The sequence below is a fragment of the Rhamphochromis sp. 'chilingali' genome, assembly GCF_963969265.1.
Source record: "Rhamphochromis sp. 'chilingali' genome assembly, chromosome: 12".
NCBI classification, from domain to species: domain Eukaryota; kingdom Metazoa; phylum Chordata; class Actinopteri; order Cichliformes; family Cichlidae; genus Rhamphochromis; species Rhamphochromis sp. 'chilingali'.
In genome coordinates this window covers 10970560-10993332 of record NC_137939.1, presented here as the reverse complement: position 1 = coordinate 10993332, position 22773 = coordinate 10970560, and the positions used below count along the sequence as shown (strand labels likewise).

Below are 22773 nucleotides of genomic sequence, written 5' to 3'. Positions count from 1 at the left end.
GTTTTGTCTGCCTTTTTTCCCATATTTATAAACTCTGTCCAAGCTATGCAAACACAACCGCACACTGCCAAAGGAGGGGGAAAAAAATGAAGGGAAGTCGAGCCTGAAAGAAATGCAGCCTTCAAACCAGCTTGGTAGCTGCTGTCCAAAAGTGATGTCATTCCTTGTGCTGCACCACTTTGTCTCAGTACTTTGTTCTTTCAGGGGGAAAAAAAGGCCCCGGCTTGCTTTGCTTTTGTTTTTAAATGACTCTGACTTCAGAATGAAACCAATAAATTCTTTGATTTCGAGCCAAAGAAAAATAAACAGTGCAGCTCGGGTCCCTGCAGGACTGGAACAGGTACTGAAAAAAGGCCCCTCCTGTCCTGGGGCTCGCAGAGCCAGCACTAAATGGAAATATTCATTAATCAATTTTATCTATCCCCTGGACCCACCGTAGGCCTTTCTGCAGATTATTACACCTGATGTGTTGAATAAGCTTGGACAGAGAGCTGCAAGTGGAACTGACTGCTCAGTCCCTGGAGGCAGACTATTGGCCTCAGCGTGCGACTAGTAAAGTAAGCTAGACGTCTGAGGTGTTCCATATGCGGTTTAAGGTCCAAATGGTTCCAAAGGCTGTAGACAACATTGTTTATTCTGGCTTTAGTAGCTTACTTGGGGCAGTGTGTAAATTATTTGAATGCTATGCATCTAAAGCAAGGGCTTCTGTAAGTTTTTCAGGTCCATTAAAAAAAAAAAAAAAAGACATTTGGGACATTTTGTAGAAGGCTATGGTGAGTTCTCCCAACAGTACTAATATCTTCTGGGTTTCTGTGCAACTAATTAGTCCCTATTTTTCAGAGGAATCCCGTGGGTGGCCTTGGACTCCTTCAGCTGCCTTAGCTGAAAGAGCTTTGAAGAAGTCCAGGCTTGATGAATCCAGACTGACGTCATCGTCCCGAACAGCTGATGAGAGCTGCACAGAACTTTCATCACCAAATAAAATGCAAACCACAGCATCTGCCACAAACAGCTTTTTACAGTCAGGTAGTGTTTTCCACAAAAAAATGTAAAAAATATCTGTCACAGAGCATTTATTCTTTGCACAGATGTAAACGCATTTACACAAAGACGGTCAACAATTTTACGTGGATACAGGAAGAACGTTTAAAAAACAAAACAAAAAATACTAGTATGTGCCCTAGTGAGTGAGGTCTCCTGGTGACCATCTGTGAATATGTCCTGTTCAGTGTGCAGAGGAGCTGGGCTGTTCTGCTTCAGAAGCGCACGCGTACCCTCCACGAGTAGTTAGTGAGAATTTTGTTCTTCTTCTTAACGATGCAGGTGTACGTGCCTTCGTTGATGGCGTTGGCCACTATAGTAATGTGGTCATCTTTCAGTGAGATGTAGTTTGGGTGAGAGAACTCCAGCAGCTCCCCGTCCTTGTACCAGCTGAAACAGGATTCGCACGTTAGAGACGGCGCTCAGCAACTGCAATACTGTAGCATCACTGTAACCAGGTAAACTGATAACATATTGGAGGGATAGAGAGAGAGACACTCACTGTACTTTGCCTTTCTTTGATGCTATTTTCTTCCCGCAACGAAATGTCAGTTTCTTGCCCTCGACCACCAGCTTGTGTTTGATCCTTGGGGGAGCCGGGGTGGGAGCTACGGTGGGGAAAGGGAATTCTGAAGAGGATAGAAAAGAAAACACTGGTGAGCTGGTGCACCACAACAGGAAATGCAAAGGTCATAACTTGGTGTTCTTAACCATAAAATGATTATCTTAAGATACACATGTGCAGTGTGACAACTTGCAAGATGTGGGCTAATTTAAACGATAATACAACGTTTGTAGCTGTGTTTCCATTCATATAGCCGGTGTGTGGCTCTTGGCTGACTTTATCTAACTTAGTCAGTGTGGCTGTATGAAATAAATGTTTCCCACCCGTGATCAAAAAGGAACTAAAAGATTTGTGATAACCATAAACCTCAGTTTCTTTCACTGTCTCCAGCTGTCACAGCCTTTCCTCACACAGCAGTGCCTGAAAGGAAAATGTGAACTAGGTGCAACAGTTTATTGAAATTATGCAATCATACATGGAAATACTGTATATACGGCAAAAACAGAGTTTGTGTGCAATTCTAGTGAGCTTGAAAGTCATTATTGTTATGACCACCTTTATTCTTCCACACAGCCTGAACTCTCTTGTCATTTCTTTAAGTAGTCATCAGGAATAGTTCTCCAGGGTTCTTAAAGGGCATTCAAAGCTCTTCTTTGGATTTTGGCTGCCTTTTGTCAAGATAATCCCACACTGCTTCAATAATGTCGAGGTCCGAGATATGCCAAGTTTTTGTCTAATAGCTCTTTGGGAATCATCTTGTTGGTGCAAAAATATGATTCCATGCCTGTCAAATTGTGTTATCTTTGGTATTTTTCATAGATTTGACTAAAGAAATGGAAAAGATGATGCTTTTTTTTTTACATACTGGCAGTAATTCTAAGATTGTCTGTTATGTGTAGACACAACACTGATTCATCCCTTGAGTTAAGCATCTTTTTTATGATTGAATGATTGATAGGTCAGTCTTATGAGACTTAACAAACAAACAAACGAGTGAAAAAGCAGCCAATGTCCAAAGAGAAGCTGTGAAAAATCTTCAGAAAGCCTGGCGAACCATTCATCAAGAAAACTTTTTTTAAAAAGTACAAGAAAGTCTTGTTTATTGGAGCAAAAAATTAAGAAATTAAGTTATCCTGCTTTCTGCTTTCCACTATATTTTGGATGCACATAGTGTCATTTGTACTCCATATTTTTTAAGGTTTAGTTACTTATTAGTTATTGTTTTAATCTGCTGAAACGCTGTATTAATGTAGAATTACTGTAGGTAAAACTACCCGAGAGTACATAAGTAAATAATATCCTCTCTAGCAGCAACATTAAAGAGAAACACAGATGAATGAATGCATGTTCCTGCCTGATGAGTCATTTTCCTTTAGTACTTGAAAGATATTCTGTGTGGGCACTACACAGACTTTTGATATAATAGTCTATCTGGGCGTCGGGCTGCACATGAGAGATTTTTATCAGTGTTTTCTACGCCAGGTTTCTTCACTCTGTTTATTTATTTTTCACCAAATATATAAATTTCTTGATTTGAGCCCCCGTGCGTTCCCCATGTTTTGTTTGTTTTTAAATCCCAGAAACGCCCATGCTTTCACAAACGCCTCGCCAAAATGCTGATTACTGTCAAAATCATTGATAGCAGCGTTATCACGTCAGGCATCCATGCTGCTAACCTGCTGGCGGTGTGCCTGTGTTATCAGTGTAATCTCTCCCATCTGGTCACAAGCGCAACAGGCCGCCTCGTGATCAACTCAGAGTCTGCCTAAAAAACAGTCACTCTCGTTAATGCTGCAAAAATCCAAATTGACCTTGTGTGTCTCTAACCCTCAAGCCACAGTCTGAAATTCCAGCGGTTTGGAGTCACTCAGGAATTTTCCACAGCCGTACAACGTCTCCCAATCAGCAATGAGGAACAGATTACTGTGAGCCAGGAATCGTATCCTCTTGCCTCTCTCCACACTGTCCCCCTGTTGCTGACAAAAAAATCTCAGAAAGCCACAGTCTGTGGGGCTGTGATAGTTAAAACTGAGCCACTTCTTGTTGTGCAAAAAAAAGGAGATCTCTGCACCACAGCATCCCACAATAAACCTACAGAGGCAGTTGTCTGATGAGTGACACTTGTGTAAAGCAGCCCTCACTGAGAGAGCAATCGACAGGTAGCGGCCCTGCTGTGTGAGCGTTCTGAAACGCTGCCACTCTCCAGAAATAAAACACAGACTCTCCCAGCGCCAAGTGTAATCTCCCTACAAATCAGACCCTTGAAAACCTCCAGCGCAGCTCTGCATGGCTGGACCTGTTGGCTCCCGTTGCTCCATTGGCAAACGGTTCACAGCAGCTCCTTGTGCTGCTCAATTGAGAGAAAACTTTCTCTGTCTTCTTTTTTTTTCCTTCCCCCTGGACTCCTGCTGCCGTTGCCACTGCTGCTTCTTACCGTAACAGAAATCACAGCTGGAGGGGCAGTGCTTCTGCATCAGTCTGCGCTTGCTCTCGCAGTAGCCTTTCCGAGCCCAGGCCGGACAGATAAATAGACGATCCAAACATCCTGGAGGAGGGGGGAGAGATGAAGTGAGGAGGAGGGTCAGATGGCAGCTCTTAGTCAGGCAAAAGAATTGGAACACCTCCAACCCTCCAAACACGAACACACAATCTGCTTTTTGTGCCAGTGAAAATGACTCACTATGACACACGCTAAAGACCACTCGTGAGTATTTTGTACAGTATTCATTAATGTTTCGCTTTCAGTCATCAAACGCAAACATTGTGCTCTACATTATGATTGGTTTTGATCACAAGCGCGCAGCAATACTCCTTTACAGGAATATCTAGATGCTTCTAATACCAGCATCAGACTACATTCTGAGAAAGCGTCCGATCCGGGCAATGCCTTAAATCATCCCGGTGGGATGTTGGACAGCGTCCTTTACAGGACATATGCAGTTTGAAGGCCAGTTGGAGTCTAGACCCAATTCGTCATTTCATCTGACAGCGGCAGCATCAATCTTGTTTTCCCTCAGCCATGTTTAACAACAACGTTAAGGAATTCTTGAACCTGTCAAACTGCCCGAGGGAATGAATTCTCCTGCAGGTTCTTCTGTCAGGCTGTTGAGAGGCTTCCCAGATGCACCGTCAGTTTTCTGCCCTTGTGAAATACCAGTCGACACTCAATGCTCATTTTCAATCCTGATGCTGCCATATGTGTCATCAGCCTCATCATGTGTCTTGATCCCAGCTCTTTATGGGCCTCATTCATTCAATCAAGAGGCTTTGGGATGCCTTTCAATGTGTCATCTAGACCACATACGTCCCCCCAAATCCTCAGATGTGTTATGAAAGTACAAAAAGAAGACCTTTAATGTTTGTGTGAGAGAAAACATAAGGACTGTGAACAAACCGTAGAGCCGGTGCAAACCCCACACCTCATCCTGTGTGATGAGCTTGCGCCCTGTCAGAGTTGCATTCAGGTGCATCAAAGCTTTGGGATCCATGGAGTGCATGAGTCCCAGGACGTGACCGATTTCGTGAGCCGCCACGTGGACGAGATCCGTCAGCCAAACCCCTGCAACAGAGACAGCTCAGCTCGGTGTCTGCTGCATTCATTACTTCACGCATGAAATATTAAAAGTTTCAGCAAACACAATAAAGATGCGTGCCTTTCTTCCAGCTGAAGCGCATGTTTCCCAGAATCCAATATTCGTGGTCGTCAAAGTGGATCTCTCCTGTTGGCGGGAAGAACGCGTGAGCCAGTTCTCCTGTGATGCCATCGAAACAATGGTGCAAGTGGGACTGCCAACAGTCTGTGTGGTTGACTGGATAGAAGCCTGCCAAAACAGAGAAACGGAGAGAAATAGCTCAGAGCCAAGGAGGGAAGCCCTCCCTCCATTATTCCTGCTCCGTGGAGACTGGAGTGGGGAGATGATGGATCACAAATGACAAACTCAGAGGATGACGACCATTCCTCTCACTCACTCTGAGAATTTATGCAGGACTCTCGAGTTTGCACCCAAAGGGGGCAGATAAAGCAGAATTTGGGGACTTTTGCCATGAGCTGATATGTCTGGAAGTTGTTAGACATTTTTTTTCATTAAGAATTATGAATATGTGTTGAATATAAGCTTGGTAATGTCATTGCAGTGCTGCGATTTAATGAGGCAAAGAAATTGCGGCGACAACAGCAGGGAGAAACAGAAAAGTCTGGCACTCAGAACTAACCAAGCAACATCTTTTGAGGGAGAGATGCACCCACCGATCTTGATGTCCGCCTCTTGGTCGGCCGGCACCTCTCTGAAGGTGAACGGCGAGACGTCGCTCCACATGCCAAAAGCCTTGGCGATTCCCCGACGTGTATCGCTGGCGTTCATCAAGTTTGTAGGGAAGGAGAGCAACCTGCTCGGAAACAACAGCACGGTGTGGTTAATAGTTGTCCCTCAACACATTCCTCTACAGCTGAGGAATCTGCCAAAACACAATAGCTACTGTTCAGACACAAAAGAATTCCCACATTCCTCAGCACCGCTCTGTTTTAGTGAGACCAGATAGTTTCTAATATCACAGTTAGACAGTAACTTAATAAATTGTTGATACCATCCATTTTACTAGTGCGAAAATTACTTAAATTAAGCTGTTTAAAAAAAAAAAGTTTGTCTACCACCAACCAACGGTTTTTGGAGCTCCTCTAGCTCAATCTAATCTTCCCGTTAGCGGATCATTTTACAGCTCCAGGATGAATAAAGTTACTGGATCTTCTCCTGACAGTTAACACAGCTCAATCCAACTCTTTGGAAGCCAAGCAACTGTGGCGTGACTTTCAGAATCCCCTATGTGCTCACTATTTTACAGTGTTCACAGTCAGATGATAATTCAGACCACTTTTTGGTGCTTCGACAAACTTTTGGTGGACAAGGTTCAGTGCAAACAGTGACTTAAGATTAGAAAATGTAGCAGCTGACCCACATCAACAGTAGTTATAGTGCACGATTGTCTGAAATCTGGAGCCTCGGTCTCTCATCTCGGTTTCTTTTAGCACAAACATTCGCTCTCCCTTTGCCTAATTTGTATTGCTTTTGTGCATCGCAGGCTGTAAATAAATACTTGTATGTGAGCTTGAACTTGTCCCATTTGAGCTTCTCCGGGGTGAGGGTGTAGCGCTTGTTCCTGGAGAGGTGAAGTACTTGTGACCGGGCCTCTTTGCGGATCCCGATGAGCAGCACAGTGGTGTGAGCTTCTTCCTTGGACAAAGAGAAACTTTGAATGAATGACCTCACACTGTGACAGGAGTAACTGAATCCTAAAGACTCATTTGGCTTTCCTAAGAATTCAATGAGATTCAACTGGTCACATTAGTGAATATTATATTTTCAACTTTCCATCTCAGGAAAGAAGTAAGAAAAAAGTTGCATTAAGTTTGATACTTTTCACCAGTATGTTGAGTCTGATATCTCTTCGGGGGGATGACAGCTGGAGTCTGGACTCTGTTATAACACTGAAATGCTGCCTATGGGTGCTTTGAGTTTTAATGCTTTCATAAATATTCTGCGGCTGATGTTGAGTTGCAGAGATATTCCATAATAGTGATCACACCTCGCAATAAATCTATAACTTTCTATGGAAATGGGTTTGAGCAATAAATCCGCTTTTCGGCACTAGAAGAGAGGCTGCGATTTCTCAGTTGAGGAGCCCATTCCTGTGCTTGACAACAGGAATGTTTCTCGCACTGCCTGATGGCTTTAATGGGGTTTTAAGGAGGCAGACATTTAAAAAGAGAAACTGCTGAGGGTACACAACTGGCAGTCATTGGGAGACACGTGCACAGCACACGCTTTTGAAGGCGCTGGGTGAATATAGGCTTAAACCTGACTTTGTTGAAAAGTATACCACTTGGTCTGTTATACCTGGCTCTTTACAAGAGCCTGACTGATGAGCAGGAATACCGTGTGTCAGGTGAAATGCAAGGGGATGAACAAGATTTTATAGTAGAGAGCGGAGCAAAGTGAAAGTTTTCAGTATGCTTCAGACTAAGTGTTTCTTCTGTGGTCTGACAACAAGATTAGAAATGTCCTTTCAGGGTCTAACATGCAGCCAACACGAGGCTATGGGTCATGCTCGCCAAGTCTCTTTGGGTGTGAAACTAACCAGTGTCTCCATGTGACTGCAATCATCGTCTGAGTGAAAAACAGAGAGCAAGACACCACAAATTCTTAAGAGTATTGGGATTCTTTTTCACGAGCATTCAGAACATGCATAAATACTGATACATTTAGATTTTTTCAGGCAAGAAATGACACAACCTCTGTTAAATCGTGGATGCGCTGATTAAAAATGGCTAAAGGTTCAAATAAAAAGGTCAGATTATGCACAAGTTGTCCCCGTGAGCCATTCAGTTTCAGACAATTTTTCCTTCTCTTGCCTCTCTATGATGTCATTAAGCGTGGATATCTTTAATATGGTCATATCAGGCACTCTGCTCTGATTGTAACCACCGAAGCCCCAAACCATTGGCTGTTTGCATCATCTGTTTGTGAGGGGCAGCCAATCAGAGAAAAACCTTACTTTTACAGGGGTACGGTCCTACTTCAGAAGTCACTTGGATATAAAGCTGGATTCTACTGTAAAACCACAACTCCAGGATTCTTTGAGTACCATGCCTCTTTTTTTATATAATATCTCTGACACTAAAACCCAGTACAAATATAATTTTCTTTTATAAATATAAGTTTCTTGCTGAGGAAAAACACTGAAGATGGAGAGAAAATATCAAAGTCTCTCCCTTCATTTTGGAATCTACGCCCAGTCCTCCAGTTCCTGTTCCTGCTTCACCCAGTCAAGACAAACAGATGCAGTACTTCCTTCATTTCCTTTCCAAAATAGTACTTTGGGTGGCCAGACTGTCCCACACCGTTATTAAACTTCACGATCTCTCGTGGTTTGGTGTTAAATATAACATTTCACTACCAGATTTAAGGCATAGGTCACTGTTTTATACAAAAGTTGCTTTTCCCGACCTCAGCTGACATGCTGGAGTCATGCGTTCAGTGACTTATGAGGTGTTAAAGCCAGCGCGTTTCTTAATGTGTCACGTCTTGTTATATTCACCACAAAGCTCATCTGGCATGTTTGCCACAAATAAAGATGAACCGCAAACCCACTAGTCCTCTAGACTAAACCTCAGAGCCGGCGGTGAGAGCTGACAGAGGGCGAAACATCTGAGGACAAATCCCACATGGGTCGTTTGGGGAGTCTGGAAGAGTTTAACCTCGTTTCCAGAAATTTCTAAACAAGGGATTATGATTTTCATCTGAACCTCAGAGACTTTGAGGGTTCTAGTCAACAAAAGCGATTTTCTGTACACAAATCAAAACACAGACTGTCTGTCGCACTTTTTGTCAACACGCACATATTCATGTTAAAATGAAACAGAGTGAGGCTGAACATTGTCAAAACAAATATTGTTAATCTCGTTTAGTAATATAGAAATAATAAGTATGTTACAGTGGATAATTGCCGATTCATTTCAGTATAAATCAATGAGAAATGCTCTTTGGTTGTTCTGTTACTTAACTTCATGAAGTTGTGTAATCCCCACCAGCGGGCTTCTTGACTGACACATAATGAGAGCGTGTGGCAAAGGCAGTGACATAAAGCGTCCCTCAGGCTCTATGTCACAGCGGGTGGGTGGCACTGAGTGAAATGTGTGGAGAAACACATTTATCCAATTCGCTGAAGATATTATTGCACAGAGACCCATTCCATAGACATAACCTAATAGCAGCATTCATCTAACTTCACATAATTGAATCTGATGCCTATTACCATCACTCACTGATTTCATGTGAGGATTTCCAGCTAAAAATATCTTTGAAGATCCAGACGAATAGCTTGAAATTGCACGGATTCTTGCATAATGTAACAGTGAAAGAAAATGATGTGCATCGTTCCTAAATGATCTGGTATTTTCCTGATACCCGCTGCTCTGTTTTGCTGATTGTCAAGTGGGCACCGCCAGCACAACTAATAATAAAGCCGATAATAACCTTTGTGGATTTGTGGTAAATATATGGTGCGTTGCTTTTACCTTACCTCTTACTCTCAATATAAAACAGCGTTTCATTGCTGGGTTCACCATTACTGCCACTTTCACCATGAACTTTCAATAAGCCTTACTTTTCTACCCCCGTATGTAGTCTCCTGTTACATAAACAGTTTTGCAAATGGAGCAGAATTCTGAATGGAGTTTGGCGTTATGTGACTTCAAAAGGTAACCAGCATCTTAATAACTTCATAAGCACAACTATGTGCCGGACTCTGCAGCTGCAAGGAAAAAGTGGTCACAGCATACCTCTAATCTCCAGGTGGGAAACGCTGTGGTCTGCTGCATCCCTGCAAGCAGAAAGCTGAGCAGCACAGCAGCCAGCAGAGGTGCGAAGCCCCAGTCGCCGTTTCGTAAACTTCTGCCACTCTGACAGCTCACCATGGCTGCCATAGCGCACCTCCAGGGGAGACAAAAACAAGAAGAATCCCTTCTGCAAAAGACTGCTTCACCATCTATTCCAGTGAATGCTACTGCGTGGCCATAGCACGCATCGCTGCTGGTGGGTCACTACTTGGGGAGCTTGTGGTCGCTGTGCGCAGCAGGCAGCGCAGTCCAGCCCCGCGGACCGACCGGGTTGTGAAAGCAGTGCAGACTGCATCAGCTCTGCTCGCCTCTCTTCCGCACTGAGCGCCTGCCAGCGGGCTGGTTTCACGTTACTGTAGACGGGGCAGGGGGTCAGTGTCGAGACGACCTAATGAAAACCAAACGTCCGTCAAACCACTTGTTGCGACCGCCGGAGATGCAGCCAAAGCGGAGTCAAAGGCTGATTTTTTATTTTTTGGGCAAGATTAGTTTTTGCACGTTTATGTAACGCTGCTGAGTTTATTCTTCTCCTCCTTACAGCGTGGCAGATATTTTTAGGTCAGAATAAAATCGGGGCTTTATTTAGTCGGCTGTTTTGTTTAAATTACTCTATAAGAGACAGTTTTAAGTGTTTATTTTAAACATTTTATTTTAGTTTTACTGCTTGCATGTCCAGGAAGAAGAGTATGATATGAACAATGAATGTACCACAGATAATAGATTTTACTTGTAGTTTTCCAGCTCCAGAGGTGACACTAATATCGTGTACATGGTGAAACTTGAGGGGGTATGGACAACTCCTTTTCAAACAAATGATGTAATGATATTTTGTAATGATTGTGAAGGCACATGTTTGAAATGTTTGAAATAAAAATGAACTGAACTGAACTGAGGTGGTCACAAAAATATTGATGATACCAACCTGCTATAGTGGATCGATACTAGTGCGATAGGATCAATATTTTAGTTTCTATTTTTCAAGTTCAGTATGGCAGGGCAGTGCCCATCTGAGTCTGATAAACTTTGTCCAGCTGGGATGTGGAGAATCTGCAGCGCTTGGAGAGAAGAGTTGAGCTTTTGTGAGGGAGCCACAGGAAGTGGGTTAACTAAGCCACCCTCCTCTGTACTATCCACCTCCAGATACTGTCTAAAGCTGGGCACAGTGACACAGGCAACCCTTTATGGTTCTGGTTTGTGCTTGTCTAATCCATTAACATGAAATCAGTCCAGCTAGCTGCAGGGACATCAACTGAATACTCTAGACCTTTGGCCTCAGATAAAACTGTGTCCCTGGACTCAGAGAAGAGAGAGCCCTACCATGCAACAGCAGTTTTTCCTGACACTTTCTCCAAAAGTGTGACCTTTTTTTCCAAGATGGAGTGCTGGAGCAGGCAACATGCAGGCAAATGTCCATGCACACGTTGTGCTTGTCTTCGTCATGCAAAGAAACCAAACCGGTGAGGACAAGTGCAAACAAAACTACTGCTTAAAATCTCTCGAAGGTACAGTTTCCAGAGGCGATCTGCAAGTCCTTCACTTATCACGTTTGTGTTTTTTAGAAAGGAAAAAAATGTGCTTGCTAGACTGAATTCGTATCAGGCCTCTCTGCATTGGGGGTTTATTTGTGTCCAGTTTTAAGGAGGGATCTGTTTGTTGGAACCTTACTCTTACTCTGTTACTCTGTCACTCTCCGGTCGACCTCACTGCTGCTTCGTTTCTCTCTCTGCTCATCAGCAACTTCTGCTGATTCCCCTTTGTTAACACCAAAGCAGAAAAACTGCAGATTTAGTTTTTTCTAGTACACCCTTGGGTGAAACCAACAACAAAATGTCCGGGCACATTTCGTGCTTGTCCTTGTCATGCAAAGAAACCAGGATGTTCATCACTGAGATTTGTTTTATATTCAAAAAGTCCAAAACCCACTTTTTTCCCACCCCAAGTTTGGAAGTCTTCCTAGTTTATCAACTGAACTTGTTGTCTGTTCTTCCTTTTTCAGCCAGACTCAAAATGCATAGTCGATTCCCAGAAATCATCACAAAACACAGACACGCGACATTTTAAATTAACTGTTGTTGTTCAGACGTTGATTAATGAAAATAAATTGGTTTTTTATTTACTTCAGAGGTTCCCATTTAAAGAGATTAAAGATGCCACTAATAGCTTGGTAAACAGTCAGTTCATTACACTGTCAATCTGAGCTGACACAAAATAACACAGAAGAGTAAATCTGTACAGGTGTTGATTTAGTACTGATGATATTAAACTTTCCCTTTTCATACATAAAGACACTTCCAACCATGATGCATAAAAGGTGGAAAATGGTGCAGAAAAAAATCCACCAAAATGCAGGAAAGGATGTGTCAGAAATTTAAACTTGAGAGAAACCTGCTGCTTCTGGGATGAAAGTCAAACCATAAGCAGTGAGTCAAAAATAAGGTTGAGTCTAATCACAAAAATGTTCCATGAAGTTGTTCCCCTACAAGACGTAGTGACACTTAAATGGCAGTTTACATTTGCACCCTCTGTGTGACCCTGTTATGACTCTGTATTTAAATAGCGTAGAGGTATTTCTATCATGTGATCATTTTTGTGGCTTTTAGGTCAAATCTTGTTTGAGTGTCTCTGACTCCGGTTGGTAAATAGTTGCTTTTTCCCCCGACACACAGTCTGACTGACAGGAAAATTGGTGGAATTTCTCGAATTAATAAATACTTCATAATGTCATGCCAGTTTCAGGGTTCTGGTATTATGCATGCTGACTCGCATGCTTGGCCCCGAGGACACATAAATGATATTTAATAATGATTCTGCCCGTGTTTTTCCTTCCCGTGACAAGCCAAGATGCTCTAAAGAAGACAGATCAACAACATTTTTTTTCCTGAACTTAACTTTCAACAAACTAGAAGCATTACTGCAGCATTAAAATGCTTTATCTGTTTGATTTGGTACAGTGACCAAACCCAGAAGTTATTTCATAGAAATGATTCCACTGGATCCTTTTCTAAAGTGATGTAGCTGAATGCACTCCCACATTATTTGTCTTAGATAACCCAGTAGCTGGAGCGACCAATCCATTTTTGTAGTATACATTTGTGTAAAATGTTACAACTTTTTCTCTCTCTTTTTTTTTTACATTTTCTTACCGAGTATATCGTGTGCAGCCCAACTGCTCGAAGGGGGAGATTTTCTTTTTCCCCTGGTCTGATGACCTTCCCCTGAGTTTGTTGTTCTAGTACACCCTTGGGTGAAGCTGGGAAAGGTCCTCAGCCAGCTGACTGTCATCTCTGGCCAGACCTGGCTAATCTTTTTTCCCTTAAATGGCTGGAAGCTAGACCGCTTGAACTCATGCGTCACTCATCCAACCACAAACCACTCTACTTACACACTGATTTTCTTTTTTAAGTAGCTTAACTGTGATTAACTGAGGTGAGTAAATCACTCTTTGTTATATGGCCAAGCCACATGTGATAGTTAGATTTCTTTCCCTGTGTTTGTCAGTTTGTTTGTTTCTTCCAGTCATCTGTTTTGGATTGTTTTCATGGCTATGAGCACAAACAGCTTCTTGTGACCTCAGTATGCATATGATAACTATGGCTATAACCACTTTTTCCTTTAAATTGTATATGTCATTGGAGGGTTGACATTTTGCCTGATTACATCATTGTGTGTGTTTGATGATGACATAATAAATATATATACAATACTGTGCAAAAGTCTTGAGCCACGCTCATTTCTTTACATTTTGCTTCCAATGAGTCAGGCCTTCTTGGGATTTTTTAAATGGTCTTGAACAATAGTTCTCCAGGCTTTCTGAAGGACTTCATGAGTTGTTGGTTATTTTTGTTGTTGTTGTTGTTGTTGTTTTTTATATTGGCTGCTTTTTCACTTATTTTCAGTCCAGTCCTTGTACCTGACCATTGTCAGAGAAATGTTGTTAAGCCACTTAACACTGACCTATACATCATTCAAGCACACAAAAATGCATCTAGCTCAAGGGGTGAACCAGTGCTGTGTTCACACATAACACAGTTTAGCAAAGAACCATTTTTAAAATGTATCTTTAGGCATTTTATTACCATCTGCTTCTCACAAAAAAACCCCCAAAACAAAACACAAAAATCTTTTTTTCTTTCTTTAGTTGAATCTACAAACGATGAAATAACAGAGTCTGACAAACATAAAATAGTGTTTTCACCCTAACATGGTGACTCCCAAAGGGCTATTAGCTAAAGAAGTTTCATAGCTTGGTTTGATGTCCAGTGTCTCCTTAAATATTTGAGGAAACTGGACAAGTTGGAGGTCTGGAGAGAGGTACAGTGAGTGTCTGCAGCCACCCGTAAAACACGGTGGAGGATCTGTTGCAGTGGGGCTGCATTTCAGCCAGTGGTGCTGGAGACCTTCTTAAAACAGATGGAATTTTTTAAAAAGTCCTGTCAGATTTTGATCCTCCACCACCATTGATCTGCTATCTGTATTCGGGTTAGCTATATATTTTTTAAGCATAGCAGTGATCACAAACACACTGTCAGTGGAGTAAAAGCATTGACAATGTGTTTGGGAACACCATCAGTCATGGATAGGCCTCCACGGAGCCCGGACCTCAACACTACTGCTGTACTGTCGGATCGTCAAATGACAGCCAACGTCCAAAGAAGAGCTGTGAATGTTCAAGAAGCCTGAACTATTCATGAAGATGACTTAAAGAAATAAATGGAAGACAGTTCAGGCTGCGTTGAAGAACAAAGGCGTTCACATCAAATATTGTCGTTCAAGCTGGATAGAATTTTACAAACACGTTTTGTTTTTGTTTTTTACATTTTTGTGCCCTATATTCTGTGTCTTTGCTTATGTTCCAATAAACTATTTCCCATTTTCCTAACAACATATAAAAAGACTTTTCCAGTGCTGTATCCATCCATCCGTCCACTTATATTCTGCCTCATATCCGGGTTTATATCTAAGAATAAAAAAAGGAGGGCGGAACCCTTTTTACGACGCTTGTTTTCTTCGACCTTTGTACGCGGTTACACTCGTGGCGGAGGAAATGGCACCCGTCTGGTCTCGCAGGCTTTACAGTGGCCAGCCAGTCGGGTACTGTCGAAGCTGACACGTAAGCTTTCTAACTGCCTCCTGCAACACAGAGCTCACCTTGAAGAGAAATATGGTTTTAAGTGGAGAGAGTGCAGGTGTGTGTGGGATATTGAAAACATAGCAGGTAAGAACTGCTGTCAGACATTTCCTCCCCTCCGTCCCTGTACATACAGCCATTAGCTCGGATGGCTAGCACTTAGCTTTAATCCCATAATCTCGTTAGCCTCATGTTGTTTACCCCCTTTTGAGTGCCGTGTCCTTGTCTGGGTAGCACCTGAGCCGTTTTTCTCCCGAGGGTAGTTTCACCCAAATTTCAAATGAAGTTTGCATTGGCAGTAAGCCGGAGTTTGGCTTTTAAAGTACCCACTTAAAAATAAATTCCCTGGCGTTACTTTCGCGGAACTCAGTGAGACTATTTCTCACGCAATTCGTATTTATTAATTCATGGCAGTTTAACAAACAAACTCAACATGGTGTGTACATGTCTACAAACAGCCTTAAACTGTGTGAACATTTGCCAGAAGATGGAGGATGTGACGTGGTTGTGGACGTCAGTAACAAAGTCTGTGTGAAACTTTTAGAAAAAAATGCGTAAAAGTTTTTAGTTCTTCGCCAAAACCAAAACAGGATAGCATGTCACTCCTGTTTTAGTTTATCTTAACTTTTGGATTGTTTTTATGATGACTTTTAAGGCCCTCTCTGGACTTCCGTCAAAGTATAATTGAAATCATATGATACCATAAACTTGTGGTTTCAAGTCAAGACTCTGTTAGCCATCCCTGTCTTTTTAAATCTCTCTTATAGACATTTTTTTTTAATAATTGGGCTTTCTCAGTGTTGAGTTACTGTTGTATAATGTGATCTCTTTTGGGTGATTATTTTTCAATATGTTATATTTGCTTCTGCTTTTAATCTCCATGCACCCAATACATGTGTCAGACTCAAACAGCTAAGAGTACTAAGTTGTGACCTCTTGAAGCTGGCATTCATTTCTTTCTTAAAACTGGGGATCTTTTGTGTGTAAGGTAAAGGCACGTATTTCCTCAAAGTACTAAAGTTTACTACCTGGCTTTGTTTAGCGTATTGGAAATGACATGCTCATATGATGGCTGTGGTCTTGTAAACACTGTCAGGTGTCTATTTTGTAAATTTATATTTTGTGTTTTTTGTTTCTTGCAGAAATCCCAGACTTGGAACATTTAGGAACATTGCTCGTGTTGCAGACCGCCTTGAAGGACAATGGCCAAAGAGCAGAAACAAAGCAGGGCGGAAACGTTTTTACTTGCAGGGTCGAATGGTCATAATGGCCAGCAATGGGCGACTGGTATGAGTAACTCTGTGCAAAATCATCCTGCACCTGCTAACAAAATGTCAAGGATGGCTCGCGTTGCCTCGGATGTAAGGCACAAGTGTGCGGCCTACGTGCTAGCATTGAGGCCATGGAGCTTCAGCGCCTCACTAACGCCCGTGGCCCTTGGCAGCGCCTTGGCGTACAAACTGGATGGCTCCGTGGACTTGGTCGTTCTGATGGTGTGTGCTGTGGCCGTCCTCGTGGTTCACGGGGCGGGTAACCTTGTAAACACCTACTATGACTTCTCCAAAGGGATTGACCACAAGAAGAGTGATGATAGGACTCTTGTAGACGAAATCCTGGCACCACAGGATGTTGTTATGTTTGGCGCTTTGTTATATTCTCTGGGGTGCTTGTGTGCCACTCTGCTTTTCTTCCTGTCTACGCTGAGGCTGGAGCACCTAGCCCTAATTTACTTTGGGGGTCTCTCCAGCTCCTTCTTATACACCGGTGGTGAGTGAAACGTTAAATTGAGTATTAATCACTGCTTAGCTGTTTGTCAACACACATCTTAAATTTAAGCTGTCCTATGCAATTTGTTGGAGGGTCACTTTTGGTTCATAGCTTTGCAGATAATTTGTACTGTGCATCTACCCTAAAATCATTGAGGTGCGATTCAACGCTGAAAAAATATATTTCACAATCTGGTGGCAGATGTTTAAGAGACAGATGACTGAAAACTGGCAAAAAAACCCATCCCCACAGTTACCTGTTTGTTGAATTTGGGTGAACTGGCCCTTTAAGAAAGCATTTCTTTAAAAACATGACAGAGATGTGTCACATTTTTTCATGAGGTGACGTTTATGCTTTCCAACAGAAAGCATTTTCATCAGGACTTTTTTTTTTTTTTTTTTAAGTGTGATATTATTTTGTTTTAGGAAAAAAAGTTCAGGTGATCAGGATTCATATGTAACAAAACATTTCTGTCAACCTATCAGAGCTGATTTTCAGGAAAAATGTTTGTCTACCAGCACAAGATGTTGAATAACTTCTATTACCAGATATCTGCAAATGCAAAGGACACGAGTTTTGGTATGAGAAGCTTTCTGGTTTCTGTTTGTAGTCTTATGTAATCGTATGAAGGTAAACACGTCATACAAGGACTGGATTTGCTTTAATGCAGTCTGAAAACCAGATCATCTCATGACAGTGTAACTATTTATTGGCTTTTGAAAATATTTCTGCCTTGCTAAATAATGAGCGGTAGATGCAACACAAAGTATTGGCCTGAATTTACTATGATTATACCAGAGTGCTTATAAGATTGTTGAGCTTAAGCAGAATTTATGGGCCTGCAAATGTGTTGGATCTGTGTACGTGTTTCCATTCGGACAGTGATGCCTACACCATAACCTTCCATGTAACATGATGTGCATCTCCCGTCGTCACGTTGCTGAAAATGGCGGATGTAAGCATCAAGTAGGCCGGAGTAGGAAGGGACTGACAGCAAAGTTCAGTTGGAATGGGGAAAAGCACCCAAGAAACCGCAATAAAAACGCAGACAGTAGCTGCAGTGGACTTTTGTAACTGTTTTTACCACTGTGTTAGTGGACAGTGCACATGTTGCCTCTGTTGGACTGCAGGCAGAATTTATGGTCCAGGAGAGGTGGCACATTCGCTGACTGCTGGCACTTCAGGGATGGCCTGGATGCCTGCAGAGAGCTTCTGTTGTCAGATGGAGGCGATGTACAAAGTATGTCGTACAACTGGTCTAAGGGTTACTCCAGCTTGTGGTGTTGGTCAGTGAGCCACAGCGAAAAGCGAAGTTTTCTCTGTGAAGCAGCCACTGTCTGTGCTTTTCTTTCTGTATTTATTTGCAGTTCTGCTGTTCCATGTGTATTCCACTGTCACTCTCTTCACTATTCCCTTCCACTTTTCAGCCAGTCACCATATGTCCAGATGATAAATTACGCTTCAGTATGCACACTAGCTGGTGGGTTCCTAGATTGGCTGTTTGATAACATAGTCAGGCTAAGGGATCACTTTATCTATCACTTAAATTTCTAACATTGTGTTTAAGTAGAGTCAGTTGCAGTGAGGTGGTGGAGGGGTCGGGTATTCATAGATCCACTCAGGCTGAAGTAGGCAGAGGTGTAGGGTTACATTTATTCCTGAAAGACTTTACCATTACAAATAATAAAGTAAAATGCATCATTTGAATGAACGGTGATGTGTTTTTAGGAATTTGATCACTGCTAAGGGGAAAAAAGTTGGTGTTGGGGAACATCACTGATATAAAAACAGCAGTTTACTGGCTGTGGTAGGTACTGGTGAGTGTGTGATAATAGTTGGTCAGTTTTTCAAACTGGCTTGAAAGACTTTACATGGCAGTGAGGCACTAATGAAAGGCTTAAAAAAATCGTGATGATTCTGACCAAACTAAGACTAACCCAAACTTTTTAACAATGCAGTACCCAGACTGCTGGAATACTCTTTTAAATGTACTGCCAAAGTTTTGACTGTGAGACTCGGTGGAACTCAATTTGCTGTTTTTGACCGATCCTGTTTTCTCTTCTTCTCCAGGCATTGGCCTCAAGTATGTGGCCCTGGGAGATGTAGTCATCCTCATTACCTTCGGCCCACTGGCAGTCATGTTTGCCCACGCGGTGCAGGTCGGGTACCTCTCCGTGCTCCCGTTGGTGTATGCCGTCCCGCTGGCCCTCAACACAGAAGCTATCCTCCACAGCAACAACACACGAGACATGGACTCTGACAAGCAAGCGGGGATCGTCACCCTGGCCATCCTCATTGGACCTATGCTGTCTTACATCCTCTACAACCTCCTGCTCTTTGTCCCTTACGTGCTCTTTTGCATCCTCGCCACCCGTTACACCATCAGCATGGCACTGCCTCTGCTCACGCTGCCCATGGCCTTCTCCCTGGAGAAGCAGTTCAGGAGCCGATGCTACGCCAAGATCCCCCAGAAAACAGCCAAGCTCAACCTCCTGATGGGACTTTTCTATGTATTCGGGATCATTCTGGCTCCTTCTGGCAGCCTGCCATTACTGTGATTTAGTATAAAATTCAAATTTTGTCGATTTAATACTGACTAGTTTACGTACTGATTTGTATTTGTATTCATACAAAACTGTCTAAAGGCTCTCGCTGGCTTTAATTTATTGTTTAATTTATGACCTGAACAGACTTAGCTCCTCCTTCGGGATGCTGAAAACATAATCAAGATGCTTTTATCGAGTATTAAGCCTGCTGTAATGTGTTGGTAAAAGTACGAAGTGTTGGTGTTGATTTGTAGGGGCGGGCAACATTTTCATAATATAAAGACTAAAAGTAAACGTACTGTTGCCATATTTCTAGACATGACATATAACATGATCCTACAAACATCAGTAAACCATTGCTGTCCTCTCATTATGGTACATACTCTTAATTTGTTCATTGTGGTTTTTATTTTGGAGAGCCTAATAGTATTTTGTCAGTAATAAAAGTTACTCATACTGATGTGCCATGTCTTCACTTTGAATCAATGGTAAGATTGCTTACTCATCTTTAATCCAGATCGGTTGAGATAAGTAAACATCACTAAACACTTAGAAATCCTTAGTTTTACATTGGGTGGGGGGAAAAAAACAACCTCCAAATATGAAAAAGAAAATGCATCACACATAATGACAGAGCAACTAATGCTTCATAATATGGACACTTCTCTCATGTTCTTGGAGCAATACAAAGTTGGCATGACTAGTAGCACAGTCTTATTCATACCACGGGGAAAGATCATTTACATGTCGAAGGAACTTAGAAAAGTGACTGAACTTCTTTAGGGTTTCTTTTTTTGGGGATGATGATGTTTCACCTCTCTTCCAAGGGGCTTCCTCAGTTCTAAAACCAAAAGGTGGAGACACGAAGGTATTTAAATTCTAGTGTTTTTTTTATGCTTAGGAGGTGGTCATTGACCCACTGTCATCACATGAGCCAAGGTGTGAGTCGTTACCACCACCCACAGGTTTCAGGTGAAACCATTGGAAGAACTTGCCTTACCCTATCATGTGATCTATTGAGATCACATGACACAATGCGCTTGGGAAGGGGGGCAGCCGCTCCCTCTGTTCAATGATGGACATAGCTGACCTCTTATTCCTCTTTCAAACCATCTGTGGTCTTGCTTCAAAACTTGAGCATTGGCATCCTCAACGGAGGGACCTTTAACCTTTAACCTCCTAAGACCTGAACTCTTTCATGGCATGCAGTTTTAATTTCTCTTTGATATTTGGGCTGATTGGGACCTGATGAATGTAAAAACAAAGAATTACCTTATTTTTGTTTCTAAGAAAAATGAGAGCAACATATAAGGATATTCATTTAAAATTTCGATAGGACAGTAGCAGTATAATGTCCTCGTAAGTGGATATCAGGCTCTTGTAGAGCAAGATTGAGTATTTTGGTCTAAATAACCCAAAATGTGATGTCCACATATATGGACGCCAGGTCCTAGGAGGTTAAGAGCAGATGTCTTATCATGTCAAAGTGGCTCTTCTTTCAACTCTGTGCCTTGGCTAACATGACAAGGCACAGTGGTCAAACATTTCCTAAAGAACAAAAACACCATAAAGAAGACAAGTCGCCTTCTTAATATGACCCGGATGACTGAAAACCCCCACAGACACATCTAGTTGTTCCTCCACGCCACTATAACTCCACTAAATTACATTTCTAACAGCAGGCACTAAATAATACAATAATGTTGAAGTTTCATTAACAAGTGCATATTGTCCCCCAACAAAAACCATGGTCATAGCTGGCCAGCAGGGGGCAGTATTGAACAGGTGTTAGGACAACCGGCACAGAAAGCTGTCACAGGCTTTGCGTTATTAAACATTTCACGCGCTCTCTGACGTTTTGGTGTAACGACTCGGTGTTAGACTAATTGTTTACATATTATATGTCTTATATGATCAAACTCTATGAGTATCACTAATTTGAATATTAGCAGAAGACCGATGATAAAACACAGCCTCTGTGGAAAGTTATTTTAAATAAAAGATCGCAGAAGGAGCTTTATTTTTATTCTTTTAATTGAATACTTTTTATTTACTGGACGTGTTTGCAGTATTCCTTTTTCTTTGTCCTTAAACATAGCTGATAGTTTTACACTTTAACCTTAGTTACAGTGCAGTTAAGAGTCGAGTGCTTTAATTGAATTTCATTAGGAAGGCTGTCCCGAGCTTTACTTTAATAATTACATGGCTCCATACTGCATTCTGCAGTTTCCACCCATAGCCCAGAGACATGAGGGGCAAATGAACTGGATGTTGACAACTGCCACTCCCATCTGGTAAATGCTGTAAACAGTGGAGCACCATAACATTATGCATTGAAAATGCTATTGAAATGTTGGCATCCTATAAATACTGATGAACTGTAAGGTACATTTAGCTTATGTGACTCGTTGTACTTCATTTAGGTGACGAGAAGGACACGTGAAATATAAGTCAGCTCAGTGAACGACTGTTAAATAACCTTGTTTCAAATAGTTCTGCTTTCCCTTTAACCCATTTATTGTGTTTCTAAAGCAAGTTTGTTTGTTTTGTTTTTTTAAAAATAGCATTATCACTTCAAATGTTCTTGTTTCTTTGCACTGAAGCTACACAGGTGACAAATGTGATTGGTTATTATTTGAAGTCAAACGTTATAAAACACACTTACTGGCCACTTCATTAATTACACCTTCCTATTGCCTTCAGAAGTACCTTAATTCTTTGTGGCATAAATTCAGCAGGTTGCTGACAACATACCTCAGAGATTTAGGTTCATGTTTACATGGCAGTATCCCACACTTGCTGCGGAGTTGTCGCCTATTGTCCAATTTGACCTCTGTGAACTGTGGCCTCAGTCTCTTCTTTGTAGCTGGCAGGAAGGGAACCCAGTGTGGTCTTCTGCTGCTGTTGCCGGTTTGTGCTGTTTTGCATTCAGAGATGCTCTTCTGTATATATTGGTTGTAACGAGTGGTTACTCGAGTTACAGTCACTGTGCCCTGACCTCTGTCATCAACAAGACATTTTTAATCAGACAACATGTTGTGCAGAAAAATCCAAGAAGATCAACAGTGTGAAGTACTCAGATCCTGGCACCACTAGACATGGCACGTTCAAAGTCACTTAAATCACAACTCGTCCCTATTCTGATCCTTGGTTTGAACTTCGTCTTGACCATGTCTATCTACCCAAACACCTCGAGTTGCTGCCATAGCTGATAATATAAGATGGGTTGGCTGTCCAGATATCTTAATTAACGTGACTGTTGAACCGGTATACCCAATAAAGTGGCCGATGATCGTATACACAGTTTGTATTTGAATGAAGATTTGTTTCCTTT

At 42.0% G+C, this 22773-nt stretch overlaps 2 protein-coding genes across 2 annotated transcripts; one reads left to right on the top strand and one right to left on the bottom strand.

The window, feature by feature from the left end:
• Positions 1 to 153: 153 nt before the first annotated feature.
• mmp23ba (matrix metallopeptidase 23ba) lies at positions 154 to 22442 on the bottom strand. The gene is made up of 9 exons (XM_080898983.1): positions 22194 to 22442; positions 9942 to 10386; positions 6698 to 6834; positions 5853 to 5992; positions 5260 to 5427; positions 5001 to 5165; positions 4041 to 4151; positions 1544 to 1670; positions 154 to 1431 (listed from the first exon to the last, which is right to left on the bottom strand). The coding sequence occupies exons 2-9, from the start codon at positions 10083 to 10085 to the stop codon at positions 1257 to 1259; spliced, it is 1167 nt and encodes a 388-aa protein (XP_080755109.1). The 5' UTR covers positions 10086 to 10386; positions 22194 to 22442; the 3' UTR covers positions 154 to 1256.
• ubiad1 (UbiA prenyltransferase domain containing 1) lies at positions 15026 to 19899 on the top strand. The gene is made up of 3 exons (XM_080900166.1): positions 15026 to 15213; positions 16269 to 16893; positions 18964 to 19899. The coding sequence occupies exons 2-3, from the start codon at positions 16329 to 16331 to the stop codon at positions 19449 to 19451; spliced, it is 1053 nt and encodes a 350-aa protein (XP_080756292.1). The 5' UTR covers positions 15026 to 15213; positions 16269 to 16328; the 3' UTR covers positions 19452 to 19899.
• Positions 22443 to 22773: the final 331 nt, after the last annotated feature.